At 50.5% G+C, this 26872-nt stretch overlaps 1 protein-coding gene and 1 long non-coding RNA gene across 4 annotated transcripts in view; one reads left to right on the top strand and one right to left on the bottom strand.

Moving 5' to 3' along the window:
* Positions 1-10191: 10191 nt before the first annotated feature.
* LOC136792110 (uncharacterized) overlaps positions 10192-26872 on the bottom strand; it is a 71873-nt gene continuing 55192 nt past the window's right edge. For 2 of the 3 annotated variants that reach the window (XR_010835314.1, XR_010835313.1), the window contains 4 exons: positions 19363-19555; positions 17283-17594; positions 17088-17182; positions 10198-11226 (listed from right to left, as the gene is read on the bottom strand). This is a non-coding gene — a long non-coding RNA (uncharacterized lncRNA). Of the gene's footprint in view, positions 11227-17087; positions 17183-17282; positions 17595-19362; positions 19556-26872 lie in introns of all 3 variants that reach the window. The other variant, XR_010835315.1, reaches the window with a different exon arrangement.
* Positions 19784-20434, top strand: LOC131765733 (peptidyl-prolyl cis-trans isomerase A). Its single transcript, XM_059079616.2, has one exon. The coding sequence runs from the start codon at positions 19824-19826 to the stop codon at positions 20316-20318; it is 495 nt and encodes a 164-aa protein (XP_058935599.2). The 5' UTR covers positions 19784-19823; the 3' UTR covers positions 20319-20434.

The following is a 26872-nucleotide window of genomic DNA, read 5'->3' on the forward strand; positions in this document are numbered from 1 at the left end:
ACTTTCACGCTTGTGATTTAATTTCTTATGACTTTTGAAATGAACCAGTTCACAAATTAATCCAAAACGACAGCCGTGCATTTTCTGCCAGGCAAGAACTCCCTCTGAGACAGGAAACTAGGCTCCCAGCCCAGCTCTGGAGGGCACGGCCACGCTGGGTTCTGGGCACGTGGTGAAGAGAGCAGCTCTGAGTTCAGGTGGCTGGCAGGGCAGGGTCTGGGGCAAAAGGTGAGCGTGAGAAGGAAATGGACACAATTTCGAGGAGTCCAGCAAGAGGCAGGGAGGGCAGGCATATCCCGGCTCAAATTCTCACCTCTGTGAACCCAGACATACCTCTCAACATCTCTGTTTCTTTATTTATAACCAAGGACAATAAAACTGTGCCGTAAGGGTCAGCGTGCGTGTAAAGACTGTGCAAGTTTGGGACACACACGTGCCTGCAGGGCTGCGCGCTCAGTAGATGCTAATTTCCCTTCTTTTTGCTGGGAGATTATAACATTCGAAGTGTTCTTGATCTAATAACTCCACGCGCTTTTGCGGATATCTGAGATGCCTTAACACTTACCCTGGTTCTCAAATAATCAGGCTGCACACTTATATAACAATAGCTGAGGCTGACAGTTTTAAAGCACCAGCCAGGGCTGCAGGCGCTTGACCTGTATTTACAAAGCAGCCTTTCAGGGGAGAGACAAGCCTCAGGAGCGGAAAGCCACGCCCCTCCCCCCCTCCCCGCCCCAGGTCTGGTCAGTAACAGAAGAGGCAGGTTCTGACAGCCACCAGGTTCTAACCCCTGCAAGCCCCCACCCCATCCTCCCCGGCTCTGCAGGTTTAACTGGTCCGTGCAGGGCGTGAACATCCTATCAAGGGCTCCTGCATCCTAAATGCACAGGCAGCTCCTTCTGAGTCAGTCTTGTTGATCAGGTTCAGAGACCCTAATTCACTGTGACTCCAGCACGGCTATTTTCACCTTTCCTGTGTGGTTACGAGGCTACAATGACATTGGCAAACGTGGGACGCTTAATGAAACGAAGAATTCCTGGAAGCTGGGTCTGCAGCAGTGCTGTCACTGTCTGCCAGTTTCCTCTCATCTCACCCCAGGAAGCCCCCCGCCCAAGGGAGGGAGGCGAGAAAACACCCTCCTACAAAGTTCCACCCTGACACTCTCTGCCAACCGGCTCTCCAGTTCACGTCCCGCCCGGGCCACCCACTCACTCACTGAGTCCTTCCACAGGACGGGGGCGGGGGTGGGGGGTGTCGGGATGTCGTAGTGGGTTGCTTCACGTGGGAGGTTGTTTCATCTGGGTGCCATCCTGCAAGGACCACCGTGAGATCTTTAGGGCTTTGCCACATCAAGTCCCTGTATCCATCTATTTTACTGCTGTTGACAACTGACTGACTGAAAATTGCCTTTGAATTTTGTTCAGACCTTTGAAACCTGCATCTCATTGTTCCTGGTCCCCAAGAGACCCTCCGGAAACTGCACAAATCCGATGACTGGATGGTAGATTCCTGAGCATCTGTCCTCTCCTTTGCTAGGAATCCGCCTCGAGCCCCATGCATAGAGAGAACCAAAATCTTTGTCCAAAACTTCCGCTGTGTGTGAGCACAGGAGAAGGTGGCGGGCAGGGGTTGGGAGAGGTGTTTGTTGATGATGAAATCGACATTCCTCAGAGACGGGAGGTACTGTCTATTCAATACGGGCCGGACACCTGAGGTCAGCCGCTGCAGGAAGTGACAGCTGGGCTGTGGAAGGAGGAGGAGGGTAATTGGCTAAATTAAAATTGAGGTCGGAGTTAACACAGTCCCATGTGTGAACCTCACGGCGTGATCTTAAGGCAGCTAAAGCTCTCTGGGATCACAATAACTAACGTCTGGACCGCGTTTGAATTTCACCACCCATCCCCATTCCTGGCCGCTTCCCGGGCCGCCGCCTCTCTTACCTGGATGGCGTGGAAGGACCCACCTTCCATAGCTCCCCCGACAGGGCCTCATGGCTCAGCGCTCCCACACGTGAGGGACAGGGGAATCCCGGGGGGGTGGGATGCTTCATAAAGCACAGACTGTCCAGCCCACCCTCAGAGCACCGGAGTCAAAACTCGAGGGCGGGCCTGCGCTCAGCATCTCCAGCATTTCCAGGTGATGCTGATGTGACGCTGCTGGTTCACGGACCACACTTTGAGAACCACTGGTGCGCGTAACACGGACTTTGAATCGTTCCTAATTTCTGTACGCCCAGTGGAGCTGGATTAAGGATGGGAAAGGAATTGGTCTGGGATTAAACAGAGTCCCAGCACTGACAGTTGCCAGCTGCGTGAACCTGGAGAAATCCCTTAACCTCCAGGAGGCCCAGCGTCCTTACCTGCGGGACGTGGACGGAAAAGCTCCCTGCACAGTGGCCGTGAGCACCCGCAGGCGGCAGGGACCCGCAGACATCAGCTCAGAGGCTCTCTCCTGTGGGGCGCGGCAAAGCGTTGCCGCAAAGCAGGATAGAAAAAGCTGAATCATCCATCCTGTAGCCAGTGCGCATGCGTTGGAATATGCTAACAAGGTTTTAGAGCAGTAACCAGTCCGAAGGTGACGCGTGGCTATGCCTCCGATATGAACCAGTCAAAGACTTGCACAGTACCCCGAATCTTATATAGGCAGCTGCCGTTTAGGCTGCGGCGTCTTCCTTCCATCTTTCTATAACCAAGCTGTACTCCAATAAAGTGTGATACGAGAAGAATCTAGCGTGTGGCGACTGTTATTCTGCTGGTCAGACGCAGCTCGCCATACTCTCCTCCCCAGGACTTTGTCTCCACGTAAGCCTTGACTGCGGGTAACAGAGTCCTCCAAAATGCTCCCTCCTAAGCCTTAACCCATCCCAACAAACCGGAGTCTGTTTCTGGGACATTTTGGCCTCTTATTTGTATTAATATTGCGTTTTTGCTTTGGTTCCTATTTCACCTGACCACATGGGCAGCTACAGCTCTGTACTGATTTTGTCCTCAGAGAGAGAGAGAGAGAGAGAGAGAGAGAGAGAGAGATTCTCTATGCAAACCGACTGGTACGTGTCCCGGGATCACAGCACAGACACATGGAGAATTTTGCATCGAAATGTCACCTGTTAAAAGTTTGGCCCGCAGTTCTTAGTGGCTCAGGGCTGGCAACTGTAGCCACATCTCCACAGTGTGTCCAGGTGACGCTGGTATTTGCTGGTGTTGCACAAAGCTACATGTGAGCTTGGTGAGCAGGCCCTGGATGAAGGCCCCCCCAGACAATTCCCTCCTATGATAATTCCCAGGAGGGAATGGGGACCAGGCCAGTGATGATTCAACTACAGTGACCACGAACAGAGCTCAGGAAGGTGACCAAGCCCCTCCCAGCGGTCCTGTGACCTCAGTCACCCCATGTCCCATTTGGTTAAACACTAATCACTCAAATGAGACGTTTTAAAAATACTATTCACGGGCTTCCCTGGTGGCGCAGTGGTTGAGAATCCGCCTGCCGATGCAGGAGACACGGGTTCGTGCCCTGGTCCGGGAAGATCCCACATGCCGCGGAGCAACTAAGCCCGTGAGCCATGGCCGCTAGGCCTGCGCGTCCGGAGCCTGTGCTCCGCAACGGGAGAGGCCACAACAGTGAGAGGCCCGCATACCGCAAAAAAAAAAAAAAAATACTATTCACATTCTTACCCATCTTCACTGAAAACTCAGGGGACACGTTCATAGCAACATTATTCACAAAAGCCACTGTCCCACAACGGGTGAATGCATAAACAAAATGTTATTTGCCTTAAAAAGGAAGGACATTCTGTCACACACGACAAATACTATATGATTCTCCTTATACTAGGTACTTAGAGAAGTCCAATTCATGGAGACAGAAAGTAGATGGTGGGGGCCAGGGGCTGGGGAGGAGGCGGGGAGTTAGTGTTTAATGGACAGAGTTTCAGGTTGGGAAAATGAGAAAGTTCTGGAGACGGAAGGTGGGGATGGCTGCACGGCAGCAACGTCAATGTGCTGGGACTTCCCTGGCGGTCCAGTGGTTAAGACTCCGTACTCCCAATTCAGGGGGCACAGGTTCGATCCCTGGTCAGGGAACTAAGATCCCACGTGCCGTGCGCTGCGGCAAAAAAAAAAAAAAAAAAAAAAAGTGAATGTGCTTATTGACACTAAACCGTACGCTCAAAAATGGTTAGAGCTTCCCTGGTGGCGCAGTGGTTGAGGGTCCACCTGCCGATGCAGGGGACGTGGGTTCGTGCCCCGGTCCGGGAGGATCCCACGTGCCGCGGAGCGGCTGGGCCCGTGAGCCATGGCCGCTGAGCCTGCACGTCTGGAGCCTGTGCTCCGCAACGGGAGGGGCCACAACAGCGAGAGGCCCGCGTACCGCAAAAAAAAAAAAAAAAAAAAAAAAAAAAAACGGTTAAAATGGTAAATTTTACCACAATAAAAAAAGAAATTAAACAACAGCAACAAAACTCCATGAGTTCAGCTCAGGGCCAGGGCTGTCACTAGATAAATTTGGAGAAGGAATAAAATCTGCATCCTCTGGCTTCTAAATCACTTCTCCCACATGAGGGTTAATCCATCGTGGTGTCTGGAGGCTCCCTAGACCCCCTTTAAATCCATCCCACCAGCAAATAGCAGAAGGAAATAACTTACATGAGGAAACAGTAAGGTTTTGATGAAACCAATAGGCTTATAACAAAGGTATGTCAAATGAGAGCCCAGCATTTCCTCCAGTTCACTGAAACAGAAGAAAACCCTTGCCAGGAAGTGAGGATTAAATCATTTCTTCCCCCCCCCCCCTCCCGGCTACACTTTTCTCACATCCACCAGCCGATTCTATTCCCCGTAATTGAATCTCTGGAGGAGCCTCTGGACATTCTAGAAAATGACTTCTACTGACAAATTCATTTTGCAAAAGCAATGGAAGAAGGGTCCACCCCCAGCTTTGCCCTGTGATCCTTTGAAAGGCAGAGAGAGCTTTAGGGCAGAGAGACGGGGGACCTCAGCGCCCCTCCCCTATCTCCCAGCCGCACGTCCCCTTCGGCGCAGCCCTGTCGCCTCTCCTTGTCTCATGAGTGCTGTCTCTAACATACAGACCTAGACACAAATGAACGCCCAACTCCATAGCTCAGTCAACGATGGCCTTAAGCCCTTAGAGAATTGCAGAGGTGGGACAGGCCACAGGAGTGGGAACCGTTATGAGTATGTAGGTGCCCGGCGCTGTTTCCGGGTTTTTCTCTTGTGTTCCTCACAACATCCTGTATTGGTGTTCCCCTTATTTTACAGCTGAGTAAATGAAGGCTCAGAAAAGTTTTAAAAATCTAAATCAGATCCCACAGGTAGTACGGAGACAGAGTAAAATTTGCAATCAGATCGTTTGCATTTTTATTCCCACTAATGAAAAAACAAAAACCACTCAGTTTCTGTTTCCCTTTATAATCTCTGATATAAGTATTCCTTTAAAAATCAGGGAGCATCGAGAATGTTTACTGACACTTTTTCTAAGTCCCAGTCAGCGCAATAAGAAAAATAACAAGAATAAGGATTTGAAACTACCATACTTGAGGTCTCTTAGCGTTTTCCTACAAGAGAAACGTCTGAAGGTCAATTGCCTTGGTTTATTCAGTTTAAAGGCACTTAAGACCCAGTGATTGTCGAGAGGAAAAAGATTCTAGCCCTCGGGGAGCTTGTGCTCAAACGTCATTGCAAGGGAAATCCACTGAATCAGAAAGCTACATATAGAATACAAAACTAAAACAAACTAAATGTCAAACGGATACAGGCTATCATAACACTCACTCATTGTACCAACCATCTCTTTTGTCAAATACTACCACAGATTGACTCTTCGCATTGGCCCCGGAAGTTAGGCACTTTTACCACATTTTATAAATTAGAAAACGAAGACTTGACAAAGTCACACCTAGCAGACCTCAAAGAAATTTCAGTTCTCAGGGCCCCTTGACATAGGTGTCCTGAGGTGGGTGATGTGTGGGCTCCTCACCCACAGGGTCCCCAGTGCAGGGGACTGGAAGCTCTGGCCGCCTCCCAGTGTGGCCTGGCCTTTCCTCCACACGGCTCCACAGGCTGGCTTCCTCCAGCCCCCGTGCCTCTGCGGGTGACCCTTATCTGGACCCTCCTTTTTTCCATCCAATTTCTTGAGGCAAACTCAAGGCCTTAATCGTCCTGGGCCTTCCCTCTTGAGTCTCAAGAATCTTTTCTCAAACAAAAGCCAATACTTGCAAATCAAAAGCACGGGCTTTCAAAACCATCGCTTCTGATGGCAGCTTCCAGAACCTATTTTAGAGATCAAGAAATCACATTGGCTGTTTCTCTTTCCATTTCTGCTACCGCCATCTTAAATTCTAACTTTCCTCTTGGCAATTTGAATACCTCTAAATGACACTTGGAGAAATGTGCATATAAAGAACTTCAAGAAAGAAAAACCCAAATATTAATATTCCAAAGTATTATCTTCCTACCCACATAGCAAGATATTTTTTTCTCCCCCGAGTGAATCATGTTAAAGTTTATCTTCTCCTGCCTACACGGTTCTAGCACCGGGCTGCCTGAGGGGCATGAACAAGACCCAGCTTCTCTGCCTGTCCTTCTGGAACTTACGTTCCAGTGGGACCCACAGATCAAAAGCCAACTAATGAAATAATTATTTAATGAGAATTATGAAACATGCTTCAAAGAAGACATGGAATGCAGCAAGTGCGTGACATTGCGGGGAGGAGAGGCTTTCCCAGATTTTCTGGATTTTTTTCTGGACGTTTGGGGGTTGAACGCAGATCTCAGAGAAGAATCGGAGTTAGGATGGAGAGAAGGACAAGGAAAGAACTTCTGGTCAACGAATACTTTCTGTCGCATGATTTTAAGTGACTGAATAGTATTTCTCTATAATTTATTGAACCAATTTCTTACTGTTGCAAAGTTAAATCATGTCTTTCCCCCCTCCTACTATCAACACTGTTCCAAGGTAGGCGAATCTCTGAGTACAAATATATTTATTTCCTCAGGATAAATTTCTAGAAGAGGAGCTCTTCTGTCAGAGGAGAGGCAAAGGTTCGCATGTTTGATACATGTTGTTAAAATATGCTCCAGAAATTGTGTACAGTTTACACGCCCGTCAACAGGGCATGGGAAATTCATTTTCAGATTCTCATAATAACTATTACTATCTCTAACAATCTTGCCAATTTTATAATGGACACATGGGATATACTTATTTTATTTTATATCGTGCGTTTTATTTCTGGTGAATGTTGACATATACTCGCATGTTTAGCAGTTACTTAAATTTCTTCTTTCACTAACTGAATACTTACATTCTTTAACCCCTTTTTATAATATGGTGTTCTTTTCTTTTTTTTTTTTTTTTTTTTTTGGTGGTACGCGGGCCTCCCACTGCCGTGGCCTCTCCCATTGCGGGGCACAGGCTCCGGACGCGCAGGCTCAGCGGCCATGGCTCACGGGCCCAGCCGCTCCGCGGCATGTGGGATCCTCCCGGACCGGGGCACGAACCCGTATCCCCTGCATCGGCAGGTGGACTCCCAACCACTGCGCCACCAGGGAAGCCCATGGTGTTCTTTTCTTGATTAAGTTTGAGGGCCTCTCATGTATTAAGAATATTCGTTCTTTTCAGCACATTATAGTTGGCCTTTTACTTTTCTTTCTGGTGTTTTTTTTTTTTTTACATACACAAGTACATGAATATTTCCATATTAGTAGGTGTGTATACATACACACATTGGTGCAATTGTGTCCGTATATCTGTAATGTAAATTCCTATAATAGAAACGCAAATGGAATTACTGGGTTGAAGGGTGCGTGCATTTATTTATTTATTATAAATTTATTTATTTTATTTATTTTTGGCTGCACTGGGTCTTTGTTGCTGCACGTGGGCTTTCTCTAGTTGCAGCGAGCGGGGGCTACTCTTCGTCGTATAGCAGAGGCTCTAGGTGCATGGGCTTCAGTAGCTGTGGCACAGAGGGCTCAGTAGTTGTGGCTCGCGGACTCTAGAGCGCAGGCTCAGTGGTTGTGGCGCACGGTCTTAGTTGTTACGCAGCATGTGGGATCTTCCCGGACCAGGGCTCGAACCCGTGTCCCCTGCATTGGCAGGCGGATTCCTAACCACTGCGCCACCAGGGAAGCCCAGTAGGTGCATTTAAAATGTTGACAGCAAACTAAAATAAAATAAACATAAAATAAAACAATGATGGCTGTTCCTCATTACCCAGCTGTTTTGAGGGGCACAGCAACCCTCTGAGATTGTTACTATGATTGAGGCTCTGGAGGCAGCCTGCTCAGAGGCACCGAGCTAGAAGCTGAAGAGCCCGGATTGGAGGCCAGGCCTCTGCCTCTCACCCCTCTATGCACTGTCTCTGGTTCATTCTACAAGCGGAAAAAAAAGGACATGATTTTCAAGTTCTCAAACGTTTCCTCTACCACAAATTAGGATCATAGAGACCGAATGAAACAGTTTATTTTAAACATCAAAAGAGAACATGACCTCCGTTAGGAAAGGGGAATCTAAATTGTCTGCCATGTGATGGCCTCAGCGCTGTGGCCTCCTCCAGCATCGAATGCCTGATGTTGCTGAGAACAGACATCTGGTTCTATCCCCACAAGGGACAGTCCTTCATGTCAAATCACAGAAAACACATTCCTACGTCCTCAGTATTATTATTTTTTCATATGTAAATTATTTATTTATTTATTTTTGGCTGCACTGGGTCTTCGTTGCTGCGCGCCGGCTTTCTCTAGCTGCGGCGAGCGGGGGCTGCTCTTCGTTGTGGCGCACGAGCTTCTCATGGCGGTGGCTTCTCTTGTTGTGGAGCACAGGCTCTAGGCGCACGGGCTTCAATAGTTGTGGCACACGGGCTCAGTAGTTGTGGCTCGCGGGCTCTAGAGCGCAGGCTCAGTAGTTATGGCGCACGGGCTTAGTTGCTCCGTGGCACGTGGGATCTTCCCAGACCAGGGCTTGAACCCGTGTCCCCTGCATTGGCAGGCGGATTCTTAGCCACTGCGCCACCAGAGAAGCCCCTCAGTGTTATTTTTTAATGTCTCTGAGTATTCTAGAACTGGTGAGAAATCTAAGAAGAAATTTGCAGGCATTGAAAATAATCGATTTTCTATTTTATTCTGCACAGTAAAGAAAAGTTTAGATGAAAGCAATTGAACCTAAAAAGTGATTTCGGCTTGTGAGCAACACGAGAATGTATGTAATACTTATCACTCTTTTTCCACTGAGAAACAATCCCATCTCAAAATGGGATAATGTAATGAACTTTTCTGTCACAGGAAATAACTTCAGCTACTGCCATGGAAGTAACCGAGTATTTCAGAAAAGGCTCCCAGATGAGGTGAGGGAGGACACCACTGAACTTGACTCTTTGAAAGATCCTGTCTTCCAGATCCCTGACTCTGTCATAACTACACAAAATATAAGCTCCTCGTGCCGATTGGAAAACTCCCCTCTTAAGGAATGGAAATGCCTCTTTGGGTGCAAAGTAACCCAAGGAGAGATGATACTTACATAAAAGGAGGAAGAAGGTGACGTGGCCTCAGTGAAGGATCACGGACTTGGAATCCAGAGTCCACTCCGGACAATCCCAGGGGGCAGAAATGGGGTCAACATGCAGCTCCCAGGAAGGAAGCAAGGATGACCTGGAACCCCTATCTCAGAGGTTCTGGGACACACATCTTTTCGGGCGTTAACACGGCTGACATTGGCGCATATGTGGCAGGTCGATGTCACCTTACAATGGACAGCTTGCCTGTTTATTTGTCTCAGGTTTTTTGTCCTTAGTGGTATAGAAGATAATCGTGCAACTTCCAACCACTGGCACCCTAAATTCGTGGAAGCAGAAATACTGACGTACAGACGAGCAAGGAGTGGAGAACATTTTAAAGGAGCAGGTGGCCGTCACCTACACCCACAGTTATCGGGTAAGGGTCATTACAGTATCAGGGGCCGGCACACAAGACTTCAGAGCAAGGCTGAAGGGGACTGAAGCATTTGGGGAGGAGGGGAAGGTGAAAAAGGATGATGGGGCTGCTCGTTCACTGTTCAACCAAGACCACAGCCTGAGCCCAGCCCGGGAAACCGCCACGCGACTTCATCTCCCAGAAGCAAGGAAGCAGTTTACTTTTATTTAAGTGCATTTCAGGTAGTAGCATCAGAGACTGAGATCCAAGTGAATCGGGGTTTTTATTGAAAGTATTGGATTGTTTTGAACACAGTGTTTGTAACTATGGATTGTGATTTTTAACAGTTAATTAATACTCAGATGTAACATCTAAACAAAACACTTCTGTTCTAAAACGTGATTATAGAATTGATTTTCTACAAAACATTTTAAAGCGATGTGGAGTTACACGGCTAGGGAGGGGTAAGGGGAGGAGCCTTAGAATTTGAACTGGAATCAAGCCCAGCCTTTTTAATTTGGAAAAGTGCTAACAGGACACCAAGCCGTGACCCCAGAGACCCCAGACCCGGTACTGCCTGAACCTCGCTCCCTCCCTGAGCGGGAAGCTGGGGGAGATACTATCCGTGAGGTCCTTTCCAAGCACACACGGTCGTCGTGCGACCAGGCCACCTGCTGTCCCATGAGGCCTGAGAAGAGGAGTGACCCAAGGGCGGGATAAATGCCATAAGTGTTCGAATGACCAAGCCCTGCTTGGGATGGGGGAGAGAAACGGCTCCATGGAAAAGCCCACGCGACATGGGCTCCCAAGGGGGGTTCCAGGATGATTCTGTGATGAGAAGGGGGCAGGCGGGCCTGTTCCATAGAGAAGGGAAAGCACCTGCATAAGCGTGGTGGCAGGAAGAGCCGTGTTCAGGACGGCGGCTCTCGGCCCGCCCGCGTGTCAACATCGCCTGGAAAGCTTTAAACCGGCGATGCCCGGGCCCGGCGCTGCCCCACCCAGCCCGATGTTTACGGTCTGATCTGCCTGTATCGGGCTGGGTGGACCCCCCGCCCTGCCCCCCAGGTCAAGGGGGCCAGACTGTCTGAGGGTGAAGCCCAGATACTAACGCTTCCAAAAAACAATTTTTTTTTTTTAGTAATTCTGATGTGCAGTTGGGTTGAAGTTCTGATTTCTGGTACCCCAGGTAGAAAAGTTTCACTGACCTTCAGGGCACGAGTTGGGACAGTCAGAGGGAATGAGAACTCGATTTTTCTCTTTCCTTCGGGATCTTCTCCAGAGGGTTTGTACCGTCATGGGCCTGGCAGGAAACGGAATCCAAGTCAGCCGGGGCAACAGGCTGTGGGCAGGGGTAGGGGCCTCAAGGAGAGACACGGGGGCATCCAGATGGTGGCACGGACGGCAGCCCATCACCCCTAGACCTGGGGAAGGAGGAGGCTTCCTGGAGGAGGAGGCTGGCGTCCTGGCGTGGCCCTGAGCAGGGCGGGGGCGGGCAGGGGGGGATGCAACCCCTCTCTTCCCGTCTCGCAGTTTCCTGCAGCTTCTCCCCAGGGTCCAAACCCAACCCGAAGCCCCTGGGCTGGCAGAGCCCCAACAGGGGTGGGGGTGGGGGTGGGGAGGGAGGTGGCGGATGAAGTATAATCGTACAGCGTGAAAGGCACCCGTGGAAGATTTGCCTGAACGTGGAGTCGTGATGAGAAGCCAGCCTTTAAAGGTTTTGGCTCCATGCTAGTAAACATTAATGTGAGTGGGAAATCTGGACATGTAGTTTGATCAAGGCCAGCAGGAAGCAGGCGATTTCCGGCCCGCACGCTGCCCTGCGGGGTCAGAGGGCCTCCTGGGGCCGGAGACGTCGCCAAGAGCAGTGGGTGATCTGCGGCAGCCGCCCTGACCTTGGCCTGCCTGCGCGGCTTTCTCTCGCTGCAAGACTCCCTTGTGAAGAACAAAGGCCTGTCTGTTATTAAACCACATTTATGGGGCGGCTTCATCCCGTGTCAACACTGAGGAACTATGGAAATGCTGGCGACACATGGGAGCATGTAGATTCTGAGCTCCTGCGTGGGACTCGGGAACGGATACTTCCGTGAAGAGGTGTGAGAGGGAGGGAGGGCTTTCCAGCTGCAGCCGCCCTGGGAAAATCCTGGCTCAGGGAGCTGGCCCCACATTTGCGTGGGAAAAGGACCTCTGAGGCTGTCACCCGCCGGTGGTTCTGCACCGGGCGCTCTCAGCCGGGGCGCAGTCGAGGTGCCTCCTCGGCTGTGGGTCAGCGGTGAAGCTGAGTCTGTCTGTAAGTGCAGCTCCCCCCTGGCAGAAGGAAGGCTCCCCTCCCCCTTGCCGTTTCTAAAGCAAGAGGGCAAAGGAGTATGTTCAAGGACGATCACTGTGGTCCAGTGTTTGCAGAAACTCGAGCCCTCAAGCTGACACATATGCGTTACTAGGTAGAAAACAGGTAATTAACAAGGAGCTACCGGCCGGCACACAGAGCTCTGCTCAGTCCTCTGTAATGACCTCTACGGGGAAAGAAGCTAAAAAAAGAGTGGGTTTATGTGTACGTATAACAGACTCACGTTGCTGTACCCCTGAAACTGACACAACATTGAAAATCAACTCTACCCCAATAAACACCAAAAAAAAAGGAATATTCTGGCTTGTGAAACGTGAGCTGTCCGTCCTCACAGGGACCCCAGCAGATGCCTGGTGGGGACATATATGACTGATGCTTTGGAAGACGTTTCTGCCAAGGGACCAGAATGAAGGTTGAATTGGGTGACCTTCTGTCATGGGCAGAATTGTGTGCTCCCAAAATCCACATGTTGAAGTCCTAACCCCCAGTACCTCAGGACGAGACTGTGTTGGCAGAGAAGGTCTTTAAAGAGGTGATCAAGTCAAAATGAGGCCTTTAGGGTTGGGTCCTAAGGCAAAATGGCTGGTGTCCTTACAAGAAGAGGAGCTTTGGACACAGACACGCGTGCATAGAGGGAAAAGGTCACGTGAGGACACAGGGAGAAGGTGGCCATCTACAAGCCAAGGAGAGAGGCCTCAGGAGAAACCAACCCTGCTGACACCTTGATCTTGGCCTTCCGGCCTCCAGGACCGTGAAAGAATAAATTTCTGTTGTTTAAGCCACTCAGTCTGTGGTAGTGGGTTATGGCAGCCCTAGAAGACTAGCGCATCCTTAATCTTTATAAGATTCTACTACTTGATTTGAAAATTTAAAAACGCCATTCACTGGAGTTAGAATAACACTCAGGAAAACAAGCCTTGGTGGGTAGTAAAGCAGCAGAGGAGCCTCAAGCTGCAGTCACGCATTACTTCCCTTAAATAATTGAAACGGGAGAGTATCACAGAGGAGAAATCACACGCAGGGCGTATTCCTTCATTAATGAATATCTGTTGAGGGCTCTCTGTGTGCCAAGCGACCAGCTGGCCCGGTTAGCAGGAGGCAGGCATGGTTCGCCAGCAGCTGGGCACGTGGAAGGCATCCAGCTAGGTGGACACTGTGTACCTGGGTATTAGAATGTAGGAACAAATGGCTCTTGTAGGAAGGAGAGGATTGGCTTTGTCTGCACTCCTACAACTAAGAGCAAACAGTGGACGTTTCTGAGAGGTAGGCTTTAGTGCATCCTCAGAAGACCTAGCAAACGCCCAAAGTTCCATGGAGCTGAGATGGGTTTCCAGGGGGAAGAAAGGGGATAAAAGCATTGGCTTTATAATCACAGGCACGGATGGTCTAGCAGGGCTCAAGAACCACAAGTGAGCTAGACTAGAACCTCATGGGAGCTTCCCAGCCTTGACCTCCCAGCAGGTTTCCGGGCAGTTAGCGCCCCAGTGAGAAAGCCCGTTAGGAAGCCGTTGGAATCACTCAGTTCTGAGAGGCTGTAGATCTTTGTGAGGCCCTGCCAGCGGAGTGAAGAGCTGGACGTGGAGCCTGCTCTGTACGGCCCCTTCTCTGCCTCCAGGCTCCCGTGCCCTCTCCCTGCCCGCCTCCCTCTGGGTCTCAGAACGGCCTCAGCCGCTCTGCTCCTGGCCTGAGTTCCTGCACTTAGGTTCCCTGCACTGGGCCACACTTTGTTAAGCAAACCTCCTCGAAGTATCCTAACCTGACCGTGCCATCTATTTTCTTTCTTCTTTCCCCGACCCACACAAATTGCACAGCTGAATCCGGTCGAGGATAACTTTTCTGTAAATCAGCGTATTTCCACGTGCACTTCTACGCTGGGGGGACGGTGTTGTGTGCGTGGCCAAGCAGGTCTTCTCCGTTTACCTCTTGGGCTTCTCCCTAAAATTTTATGCGTTTAAAGGATTTCACAACTGAGACACAGTTTGAAAACCTCTGGGGAAAAGAAAACAATGCCTGGATTTTAAAGGATGTTGGGAGAATCGAAGTTCTTTGTCCAATCTTTGTCACAGACCTCAGGCAACCCAGGATCTCGTCCGTTTCCCGGGCTGTAACTTCGCAGGACGACAGCAAATGGAGTCTTGGCATTTTTCCATCTAATTTGATAAATGCACACCCCTGGCAAGGTGGAGTGGCTTGGTATCTAAAAAACTCCACTTTGCAGTCTAAATTATTCAGGTAGCCTGTCTATATTAATCAAATCAGTTGGATATTTGCTAAATCACCACTTCTTAGGGCTGAGATGGGAGGATGCCTCATAAAGATGCCCTGAGAGAGAAAGGCTGCTCCTCTCAGAGCTGCAAGAGGCTGGCAGCAGATACTTGTTATAAAGAGGGCTCTGCATAAAGCCTGAGCATCGGGACAAACCGGGCGCCCTCGGGAAGAGGCAGGGCCAGCACCGCACTCCACGCGTCTGGGGGACCGCGGCCTCCCTCCTGGGGCAGTGGGGCTGTCAGCAGGGCGTCAGAAACACTGCACTCAATGAAGACCCCCCAGAACGGAAGCAAAAACTAACTGGAAAGGCAGAGGGCCAGTCATCTCAGGGCCGTGTCAAGAATCGTGGAGCATTTGGAACTGTTTGGTTCAAAAGGATATTTCTGACTTCTAGAAAAAAGAAATGTTTCCGGTTTGCAAAGCGCCAGACCACGGGGTGGAAGGGGGCGCACCCGAAGGGCCGCAGCAGCAGACACTGAGTTCTCCGCGCAGCTTCCGTCTGGGGACCCCAGAGCGGGCTCTTCAGTAAGAAGTCCCGCTCATCCCAGGCTGTCGTGTCTGGTCACTACGTTTTTCCCAGCACAAGGTGGTTCGGAAAGAGCATTGATTGGGCCTCAGAAGAGCCGGGTGCAAGTCCCACGGGGTGCCACCAGCCCTGAGGGCAACGCGAAAGGCACAATCGCGCCAGCGGAATCCACGTGGTTTGGAGGGGCGGGGCCCCAGGGAGGGAGGGGTCTTTGATCTGAGGAAAGCTTAGTTTGCAGGCGAACTGAGCCAGAGGCAGCAGAGTGAGACTTTCACAAGTGTGAGCCTCTTGGGCTGGAGTCCAAGAGGGATCCGAGCGTGGACGGATGGCTGGGTCCCCAGATGAGGGGCCGTGCGATGGCGGGGGCGCGCTCGCTGCGCCTCACTGGGCTTCCGTCCCCCCACCCAAGAGGAGGACTTGGTCTAAATGATTCTGTCATTCTGTCCCGAATGCTCTATGATTTTATATCTGTTCATCCATCCAACACCAATTCTTCTCTCTGAACTAATTGCCCAGAAAAAAATTAATAGAGTTCTTCACATACTCAGAAATCTTTCCCTTACTTTTGTTTCATAAAATAAAAAATTGAGACAGATGACTGGTTTTCATAAACAAACTCTAAAACTTAAAAAATCTTTTAAATTTTTTCTAACAAAACCTATTGTGTAGGGCTTCCCTGGTGGCGCAGTGGTTGAGAATCCGCCTGCCGATGCAGGGGTCACGGGTTCGTGCCCTGGTCCGGGAAGATCCCACATGCCGCGGAGCAACTAAGCCCGTGAGCCATGGCCGCTGCGCCTGCGCGTCCGGAGCCTGTGCTCCGCAACGGGAGAGGCCACAACAGTGAGAGGCCCGCATACCGCAAAAAAAAAAAAAAAAAAACCCTATTGTGTAGTTTTGAGTTGCTTTTTATATTAGAAGCAACTTTTTAATTGGTGGTTATTTTAGCCGAGATAAGTGAGAAAGATTACCTTCCATGCTTTGGCAGTTCCATGGACAATGGAAAAGTCCCAGCTCTTTGCCGGGCAGATCTGAGCGAAAACTGTGAAGGTCAAAAGTCAGAATCCTCAAGTCTGGGTGTTCTCTTTGAAGGTTAAAAAAAAACCCCACATACCAGGTGGGATTGTCAAAAAGATAAAGACCATTTCATCTTCTTTCTCCCAGGAATCTTTCCTGGGAAACAGGGGGTCATCCCAGAAGCTGATATGCTGACCCACAAACTTACATTTTCTGTTTTCCAGGATCAGAAGCCAAAAGGTGGGAGGCAATCTAACATGGTAAAGAGGCACACAGCTCTTGAGATTAGAATTTCAGTATCTAAACTAGAGGCCAGAAAATTCAGAAGTTTCTCCTAAAACGGCTGTTAAAATACTAAGCAGATTGTTTTTTTTCTTTTTTGATTTTTTTTTTATGTGGACCATTTTTAAAGTCTGTATCGAATTTGTTACAATATTGCTTCTGCCTGATGTTTTGGTGTTTTGGCCCTGAGGCATGTGGGACCTTCACTCCCCGACCAGGAATCGAACCCGCACCCCTTGCATTGGAAGGCGAAGTCTTAACCACTGGACCTCCAGGGAAATCCCTTAGAAGATTCTTAAACTGTGAGAAATCCATGGCCCAGAGAATTTGAAATAAGAATAAAAATTGCCTGCCCCCCCCCCAAATCTGCAGTATCTGGTTAGAAAAAAATTCCATGGAATTTAGATCTTTTCTGGCCCTGTCTTTTGTCTTGGTCATGTGAAGACAAACACCCCTCCGGCAGGAGTGATGTCTCATCAGCCTGGAAGGGAAAAAAACATCACGAACCCGCACACGCCACAACCCAGGACTCACCCAGCCGGGTGGCGTGAAGGAAGTGTGAAGGCTTTTCAAGTCCAGCAAAGTGGCCTCTTTTTGTTATTTCAAGTGAACAGCTAAGACCAAGGCTACGTCGAGTCATTAAAAGATGTCATGGTTAAGCGGTCTTTTAAAGGATGGTTGATTGTCTAATAATAACATGAAATAATTGCAAGTAACTCTTTCTCACCTGGGGCTGGGCCTGCAGCACTTTATAGGGAGACGGCTGGTAGGTACACAAGTAGTGATGGAAACACAGCATCCACAGACGCGCTCTACCAGGATCTGGAAGGACAAGAAAAATGCCAGGAGGTCGTGCGCTTATTTAGAAGTTGACCTGATGAGTGGGTAGGTATTAGTTTCTCTTTCTCTTTCTCCTGCTCACCCTTCGGCAGCCTTTGCTTGTTCTGCTTTGGGCAGCAAGGAAAGAAGATGCTGAGGGCAATCCTGCAACTCCAAGCCTCCAGAGATGAGTCTGGTTTCAAGTGCACTGGGCGTCTTGGCCCAGCTGAGCTGGTCCTCGGAGCTGCACGGCCACAGGCAGGGGCAGGGCCTCAGGCAGCAGATTGCTGCCCTCTCCTCAGGGCAGGACGTGGTCCAGAAGGTGGCCCTGTGGGCTCCGGCCTGAGCAGCCAGTGATGTAAAGTGACTGCGAATCCCAGGATGTCTCTGGAGGAAAAATCCAGAAATCCTTTCTCTGCAGACAAAAACAGATCAACTGCCATGTGACTTCGTTCAGATGCAGACTGAATTATTCAATAAGGCAGTTAAGGCATACTTTATCAAAATATATCATAAAATATTTATACCAACTACACAGTTGTAGCTTTGAGTCATCATGGAATATATGAAGGTTAGAGTTTTTTCATTTAAAAAAAAAACCCTCAATATAGTACATGCTTTCAAAATAAAATAGAATAATGAGCTTATAATAAGAGGTAATGTTTTCCTGCCCCATTTCTTCCGAAAGAAGTCTTAAGACCTTTATAGATTTTAGGTACAACTGTTTTTGGAATTCCTAACATATATAAAAATATGAATAAAACAATTCCTGAGGATGTAATGTACAGCACGGTGACTATAATTAACCATTCTGTGTTGTATATTTGAAAGTTGCTAAGAGAATAGATCTTAAAGGCTCTTATCACAAGGAAAAAACACGTAACTGTGTGTGCTGACTGGACTTCTTGTGGTGATCACTCAGCAAATACACAAATATCGCATCCTTACCTTGTATACTTGAATCTAACATATTGTTAAATGTCAATTATACCCTAATAAAATTTTTTTTAATATTAAAATGCATCCACTGCCTTATTAAATGTAATTTTTGGCTCTAAACATTAAAAGAATTTTTATCATTCTACTCTTGAAATTACTTATCTTCAAGTGACTCAGCAACCATGGAAACTGCCGGAGGATTTTTGCAAAATGAAAAAATCCACAAACTGTTTTCAAGTGCATTAAAATGTCCATGTATATTGAGTTTAATAATTAGCAAAGTTGATATATGATATGTTTTGTAGACATTTAGTGAGTCCTCTGTAAATGTGAATTTAGCTGCTTGCTTTTTGAGTTTTCTTTTGTCTTGTTTGAAAGCATAGCTTGGGCTCTGAGAGCCTGGTCTCCTACTCCTCCTATTCTTCCTGAGACTGTGACCGTGCTCTTTATATCCCCTTCCTGTCCCTCTATTATCTAATTTGTAAAATGGGGCTCCTTTCATCCCTCGTCTATGATTTTGAAATCCAGAGAGTTCGAAAACTGAGAGTTTTCAGGCAAAATCTGGCCTGAGTCCGCGTGAGGCTCTGTACTCTCTGTGTTCAAGCCAGTGGCTGTACCTGCTGCGTGTTTGATTCTGCGGGGGGGGGGGGGGGGGGGGCTGGGGTGATATATGGTATAGGCACCCTGTTTCCGTTCTGCAATCAGAAAAACTCTGAATTCTGAGACGTCTCCCCAGAGCGTTTTCGGGGAGGGGTCGTGGGCCTGCAGCCCTCCCTGCAGGGCTGGCAGGAGGTGAACTAGATGGCGGGTGATTAGCGCCCTGCCTGATGCACAGTGAGTGCTCGCGGACAGTACACTTGACGACCTCTCGTATCATTGTTTCCAGGTCTCAGAGCATCCTGTGTGCTCCTAAGAGTCCTGAGCCCGAACCCAGCCCTTCTCCCCTCAGCCCCAGTCTCCACCTTAACTAGTCTGGTTTCTGTTATTCACGTGGGCACCACGGCACCTGCACATCGTGGCTTGGATTTCTTTATTCACTTCCCCCCGACACCTGGAGACTTCACCATTGGTGATGCAACTGGCCCCCTCCCCTCCCTAGGAGGGCTCCCTCCCCGTTTCCTTTCCTCCGCTGGTGTGTTTCTCATCGCATCCACCACAGACTTTTAAAGGCTAAACGTGGGCTTCGTATGACTAGCTGAGGTTTTACTCTCAACTTAGCCGTATGAATTTAATTTTAACTGTACCTCTGTCACAATGAGGCTGGAATGCCCGCAGAAGAACCAGGAAACATGGAAAAGGGCTGGGGGACGGGGTGCTCGGCCCCCCGAGGTGACCCCAGTGGCAGTGACAGACGCAGAAGCTGTGTTTCGCCTTATGGGTGAAGCTGCTCGTGAGACGGAACGGCATGGTTTCTGAAGCAGCAGTGACCGCTCGCTCCTGCAGAGGACAAAACTGAAGCTCAAGGTAAGGCATTGATTTGACCCAAGTCTTGTAACCGCAAAACTTTGGTCAGAACTGACCTGGGCTGGACGCCACGTCTCCTAAAGGTCAGGTGTAATACATTCCAGGCCCACGGGCCAGAACAACGCTTGTTTGCCTGGGGAGGATATTGTGTGTCCTGTGATGCCTTTCCTGACGTATTCAAAATATAACCACAGGGGCTTTGCAGACGCCGCCACACCAGGATCTCCCGCGCTGCCCAACCATGGTCAATCCTACCGTGTTCTTTGACATCGCCGTCGACGGCGAGCCCTTGGGCCGCGTCTCCTTTGAGCTGTTTGCAGACAAAGTTCCAAAGACAGCAGAAAACTTTCGTGCTCTGAGCACTGGGGAGAAAGGCTTTGGTTATAAAGGTTCCTGCTTTCACAGAATAATTCCGGGATTTATGTGCCAGGGTGGTGACTTCACACGCCATAATGGCACTGGTGGCAAGTCCATCTATGGGGAGAAATTTGATGATGAGAATTTCCTCCTGAAGCATACGGGTCCTGGCATCTTGTCCATGGCAAATGCTGGCCCCAACACAAACGGTTCCCAGTTTTTCATCTGCACTGCCAAGACTGAGTGGTTGGATGGCAAGCATGTGGTCTTTGGCAAGGTGAAAGAGGGCATGAATATTGTGGAAGCCATGGAGCGCTTTGGGTCCAGGAATGGCAAGACCAGCAAGAAGATCACCATTGCTGACTGTGGACAAATCTAATAATAAATTTGACTTGTGTTTTATCTTAACCACCAGACCATTCCTTCTGTAGCTCAGGAGAGCAGCACCCCTTCATCCCCATCTGCTCAAAATATACTATAATCTTTGTGCTCTCATTGCACTTCTTTGGGTTCCATATTTTCCTTATTCCCCTCCAAGTTTAGCTGAATTGCAAAGTTAAGTTTATGGTTATGAAATAAAAACTAAACAACCAAAAAATATATATATATATATAACCACAGGGCTTCCCTGGTGGCGCAGTGGTTGAGAGTCCGCCTGCCGATGCAGGGGACGCGGGTTCGTGCCCTGGTCCGGGAAGATCCCACGTGCCGCGGAGCGGCTGGGCCCGTGAGCCATGGCTGCTGAGCCTGCGCGTCCGGAGCCTGTGCTTCGCAACGGGAGAGGCCACAACAGTGAGAGGCCCGCGTATCACACACACACAAAAATATATATATATATATAACCACAATAGGTCACCCTTAATGGCCTTTCCAGCCACACTCGGGTGCAAACCCTGTCCTCGATGCAGGGGACTTACTTCCACAGCTGCCTAAGCGGTCTCCTCGCTTCCACGCTCCCGGCCGAAGCTTCGGTGCAGGCCGTGCCTCTACAACATGTGTCTGAGCGCGCCTCCGCGCCCCGCATGACGCCGACCGACCTCACTCCCCACGGCTCTCACCCTTGTCACCAGCCCCTGCCTGCACTGATGGCCTTGTCGTCCCTGGGCCGCCCAGCTTACACCGTGCTCCCCGGCGTGGGGGAGGGGCAGCCCCCTCCCCCCAGGCCCCGCAGTGCGGCGCCTTCCATGCCAACCTCAGCCCCCGCGTCTCTCAGCCGGAGGGCCTTTTCCGAGCTCAGAGCCCCAGCCCCCGGAAGAGCCAGAGGGGGAGCGCCCAGCACCCCATGCTTTCACCCACTGCCCGAACCGGTGGACCAATACCCCTGCTCCCTCTCGCCCAGGTGAGGCTGGGGTTCCAGGGCTGCTCAGGGTTCTCAGATGGATGGGACGCCAGCTGCCCTCGCTGGTAACCTGTTTAAAAACAACCCACCGTCTCCATCAGCTCCGGCTCCTGTGGCAAAAAGGACCTGGGGCTTAAAGGACAGGCATTTATTTCTCACAGTTCTGGAGGCTGGACGTCCAAGATCAAGGCGCCAGCTGGTGTGGCTCGTCCCGGGGAGAACCTTCTTCGAGGCTCCCATGCGGATGCCTTGTTGCTGCACGTTGGAGAGAGGTCATCTCGCGATGCTTCTTCTAGGGCACTAGTCCCATTCATGAGGGCTCCAGCCTGGTGCCCCGACCACCTCCCTCCCCCAGGTCACACCTCCTCACACCGTCACACGGGGGGGTCAGGGCTTCCACAGATGACCTTGCGGGGCACAGGTCCAGCCCACAGCTCTGCCCTCTGCTGCCTGCCTTGCCTTCATTGCCCTGGGACCGTCCTGCGGGTAAACCACTTGTCCTAGACTCCTTCTCCGAACTACTCCGGAAAAACCCCAAGAAGACACTGTGGCACGAATGACGTCTAGGGTTCCGTTCTCCGAGATCAAGGACTCTAATGTTCAAACGTGAAAGGCCATATTTCAGTTAGATGCTTTCCTCTTCGATAGTGATAAAGCAAGATTCACAAAAATGCATGGCGTATGGCCAATTGCCTACCGATCGAGTCTGCAGGGTAGCTAGTGGAGAACCTTTACAAAGGAAAGGGATCAAGAGTTGTTTGCATTTTCTGTTCCAGGTGAAGTCTGCGCAGCCGGGCCAGGTGTGCATCTGAGGGTGCAGGGTGGCGAAGCCATGAGGCCAGGCTGGCCCCTGGGGTGCTGAGGCCCTGCCCATCCATGGCAGCCACGTGCCCCCCGACACCGCCCAGAGGGCATGCCGGGCTCAGGAACCGCTTCTGGTGTCAGCGTACGGAAGCCCCAGTCGGTTTTCCCAATTTCTGATTCAAGAAACTACAGGACCCTGTGCTCAGAGCCCCTGGGACCATAGGCCTCACAGAGTGATCACAGCACCGTGGAAAGAGCATCTACAGAACAGGCGCCCTGTCCTCGCTCAAATTTCCTTCATACAACACCGAAGCCTGCTTCCATCAAGACACAGGCACTTTCCCACCGGCTGGAAAACTAGCCCGCTCTATTTTGGTTCATAACAAACAAAAGAAGCAACAGTGCTGAAACACTGCTGCATATTTACCCTTCAATTACTGGAGACGGGTGGAAGAGTCCCCCGGCCACAGCATGTAAGTACAATCCCTGAAAGACAGCGTTCTTCATGAAAAGAAACGGGCGCATTGGCCTCTGTGCCCACAAAGCACCGATTCACTGCAGCGGCGCGGGGGCTCCACTGCGGGGTCAGCGCCCCACGCTGAAGGCCCGGGTCAGGACGCTGGACGCTACCCTATAAAACAAAGGCGGATCCTCAGGGGGTTGTCGCGTCCCCAGCGTGCTCCCGGGAGCCCCCTTGGGCAGCCCCTGGCGTTGACTGTCTGCTTACAGCCTCTGAAAGGAACAGAGGGCAGGATAGAAACGGTTAGCTGGGTTCTAAATTTATTGAGGTCGGTGATGAGCAGCAAGACTGATTTATACTCCTCTGCCTGGCATTTAGAACATGATTAGTTGAATATTCAAGAGGGAGCTAAAGTTAAATGGAAATGTGTTTTTGAAAATGCCTCAGAGGAGCGAGGGAAAAATCCTAGGACTGAACAGACGATTACCGTTTATTCCTATTCTAGAATAAACAGTTTAAAAACATCTCTCTTCTCTGGCAGGCATGAGAACCATTTGACTCCAAATGCTTCTTTTTTAAAAAAAATTTTTTTAATGGACATGTAGTTGATTTACAATGTTGTGTTAGTTTCAGGTGTACAGCACAGTGATTCAGTTTTATATATATATATATTCTTTTCCAGATTATTTTCCATTATAGGTTATTACAAGATATTGAATAAAGTTCCGTGTGATGGCTCCAAATGCTCCTGCGGGTGAAGCCGTGCCTGGAGGTCCAGGGGAGCAACCCACCCCCCCCACCCGCCTGCACCGGAGGCTCCCGCGTGGCAGGCAGGGTGCCGTCCACACCGTCCACCCCGAGGGCAGCCTGCTGCAGGGAGGCAGCCCCGGCGGCCTGGAGACTTCCAGAGGGGACCTGCCATGGCTGTGTTGCTCCACGCCCGCGCCATGAAATACCGAGTAACCGGAAAAGGCAGGATCGCTCACGCTTTCCTGCAAAGCCTGCGGCACCGTCACTGAAGGGCGGTGAAATCTGTGGGAGGGCCCGGGAGGAGCCAGCGCCCTGGGCGGTCAGCGGGTGGGCGCGCGGCCTCCTGGCCACCGGGAACCAGCCTTAAATAAACGGCGTGAGCGAGCCGGGGGTGGGGTGGGGGGCGAGAGGCTGGGTGAGTTTCCATCAAACAGGCCCTGGAGGGCGTGGCCTCAGGGAGCCGTGAAACGAGGCAGCAGCGGCCAAAGGACGGTGAAGGACGATGCTACCTACACACACGTGCAAAGTGGGCCCAGCGTGTCCCTCACAGCCTCGGGGACGCCTGGCTCCTCAGGGCGACCGAACCCGAGTGTGAAAATGGATTTCCTCACCTCTCCGCAGCACGACAGCTACCTCCCCTCCGGTTACCTAGGGACGTTTCTGTGCGCTCGGTCCCCTGGGTTAGAAACCTGGAAAGATGTTCAGAGGCAGTGACCCCAGCTGCCACCATCCCGACCCAAGCACGCCGCTCCTTCTGGGTCCCCTGAGGCCCTCTGTCCTCACATCCACCACCGTGGCTCAGGGGCAAAATATTTTTCGCCTGGGGGGAGCCAGCTGGACTGACTCGTGGCTTTCTGCAATGATTTCTTGCCACCTCCCCACATTCATTTTTCATCCTGGTCCTGATGAACAGTTTGCAGCTGTTGAAGAAAAAAGTTGCTTAGGCCTCCCTCTGCCTGTGCACCCACTGCTCCGTCGGTCCAGGACCAGGAGGCCTTCCTCACCTGCCCCCGGGGCCCCTCTGCTCATCCTTCCAGACTGAATGTCCTCTATGTGTCTTCCTACAACATCCTGAGCGAAGGAGGTGCCGAGTCCTCCCTGTCCCCAGCCACAAACCACAGGGGCTGTCCTGACACACGCTGGCGCGGGGAGCACCCGAAGCTTTCCATTGAAACACGGGGACGGCCATGGCCTGAGGCGTAAGTTCTGTGTCCCAGGGCTGGAGGAGTCGCCCTAGTATGAAGGAAAAACCAGAGTAGATTTCCCCCAATAGAACACAAAACCAAGTCTTAACAATTCAAGGAGGTCAGCCATTAATTTATGGCCTGTTAGAACCAAACCAACACTCTTTAGAGCAAAAGCATACAGAATCACTACAATGTATCCTCCACAAAGGTTTAGTGCAGAACGTTTTTTAAATTACTCAACATATGAAGAAATAGAGAGATGTGAACCGTAATCAAGAACAAAAGTAGTCAACAGAAAGAGAAACTGAAATGGCTCAGACACTGGAGTTGAACTTTAAAACTGTTCATCTGAAGATGTTCCAGCGACTCAAAGGAGAAGATGGTCTTAATGAGTGAACGATGGAGAATCTCAGCAGAAAAATGTGAATTAAAAAAGACAAAACAGGGGCTTCCCCGGTGGCGCAGTGGTTGAGAGTCCGCCCGCCGAGGCAGGGGACACAGGTTCGTGCCCCAGTCCGGGAAGATCCCACGTGCCGCGGAGCGGCTGGGCCCGTGAGCCGTGGCCGCTGACCCTGCGCGTCCGGAGCCTGTGCTCTGCAACGGGAGAGGCCACAACGGTGAGAGGCCCGCGTACCGCAAAAAAAAAAAAAAAAAAAAAGAAGTAAACAGTCGTAAACAAAATACCCTCTCAGCCACCACGTGACTTTCCATCACTGCAGGTATAATCTTGCAATTTAACGGTGGAGTCTTGTTTCTGATAACGTTTTATTTTTGAATGATGAGAGATAGATGATAGACACATGATAGAGATGACATCGATGGTTGATTATAGTATGTATAGACTAGATAGATGATAGATAGAAGATGGGTAGGTAGATGGATAGATAGATAGATGATAGATACATGATAGAGATGACGATAGATGATTGATTATATTATGTATAGATTAGATAGCTAACTAGGTGGATAGAAATAGATGATAGATAGAGAGATACCACATATAGATACACGCCACCTCCCCAATCCTTCCATGGAGCAGGGCAGGCTGATTATGAAACCCCACATGGAGAGGTGATTCCAGGGCGTATTTGCAGGCTGAGGGCTAAGTGCCCGAGCCTGCACTCCCCGGCCCCCCTGCTGTCACTGCTTCTCCTGGGGGCTCTGGCCTCCCTGCCTGTGAAGGTTCACAGTAGGGGGAACGGGGCCAGGAAGGCTGAGGGCCTCTCCTGGCTGTTCATTAACAAAGCCTCTCTGTAATTTGCTTGATAAAGTGCCCAGTGCAGGCAGGTGCTTAAATAAAGACAATGATTTATTCACTTTTTCATAAGCTGCCCACCCCCTCTCCACTCCTGGTTCCCCTCTGGCATGCGTGAAAAAAGGTCTGTAAATACATGGATCAATATCGACGAAAGCTTCTCTCGTAGATGATCCTGACTGTATCCACTTGAATTCATCACAGGCCCCTGACAAGGGGCTTCCTTACCGCTAAGGGCCAAGAGGGAGGGGAGAAGTCGGCGGCCACGGGCATTTCCCTCTCCTCTGCTGCCACGGCCAGCCCTGGTGACCTGCTCCCGGTGGCCCACCTGGAATGACAGGGTCCGGCCTGGCAGCAGGGGCTCTGGGGCCAGGCCTGCTCCCGCCCCCTCGGACGTGGACGGGTCGCCCAGCCGCTCTGTGTCTCCACTTCCTTGTCTCGAAGTTAGGATAACGGACACGGGCTCTTTCGAGGGCCAGTGAGCTGATATGTACGACCACACATGAAAGATGAGCTCTTACTCTCGAATTAGGGTCGGTCCAGGGTGGGCTGTGGTAGCAAAGGCTTAGAAAGACCCCTCTCCCTCCTGCCCTCCCGTTGCCCTGCAGTTCCGGACCCCCCCTCCTCCGGACCCCTACGTCCCATCCGTGCCTCGTGGAAGAGGTAATGGGTGCTGCCCCCTCTCTCCCACCCCCAGTAAGACCCCTTCCTTCCCTGGGGGCCCTTCTCCAGTCTGAGCTCCCGGGATGAAGTACTCAGCCCGCCCTAAGGCCAGTTTCCATCTGACCTGGAAGGAAATCTTACTGGAGTCCTTTTTCATCCCCAGAGATCCCTTATTATCACCTGTGCGTGACTTTCTTTGGGAATTTTATGGGTAAAGAGTTGATAACACCAACTGTCCCGCCCTCTGTATCTCAGTCTACCGGACACTGTGGCCAGTGCATTTATTAACACATCGTGTGTGCATTCTCCATCAGGAAGAAAGGCAAGATGGAAACCATCACAGGAATAGTTTTCAAAAATTGCAACCGTCCGTTGTTGCTACGGGAAGACCAATTATGTCTCAACCCTTCATGGTCTCTGAGCACATTTAAGCAAACTTCAGGGGCTCCTGGGATGACAGGGACCCCACGGGGAC

The sequence above is a fragment of the Kogia breviceps genome, chromosome 11, assembly GCF_026419965.1.
Source record: "Kogia breviceps isolate mKogBre1 chromosome 11, mKogBre1 haplotype 1, whole genome shotgun sequence".
Lineage (NCBI taxonomy): Eukaryota > Metazoa > Chordata > Mammalia > Artiodactyla > Physeteridae > Kogia > Kogia breviceps.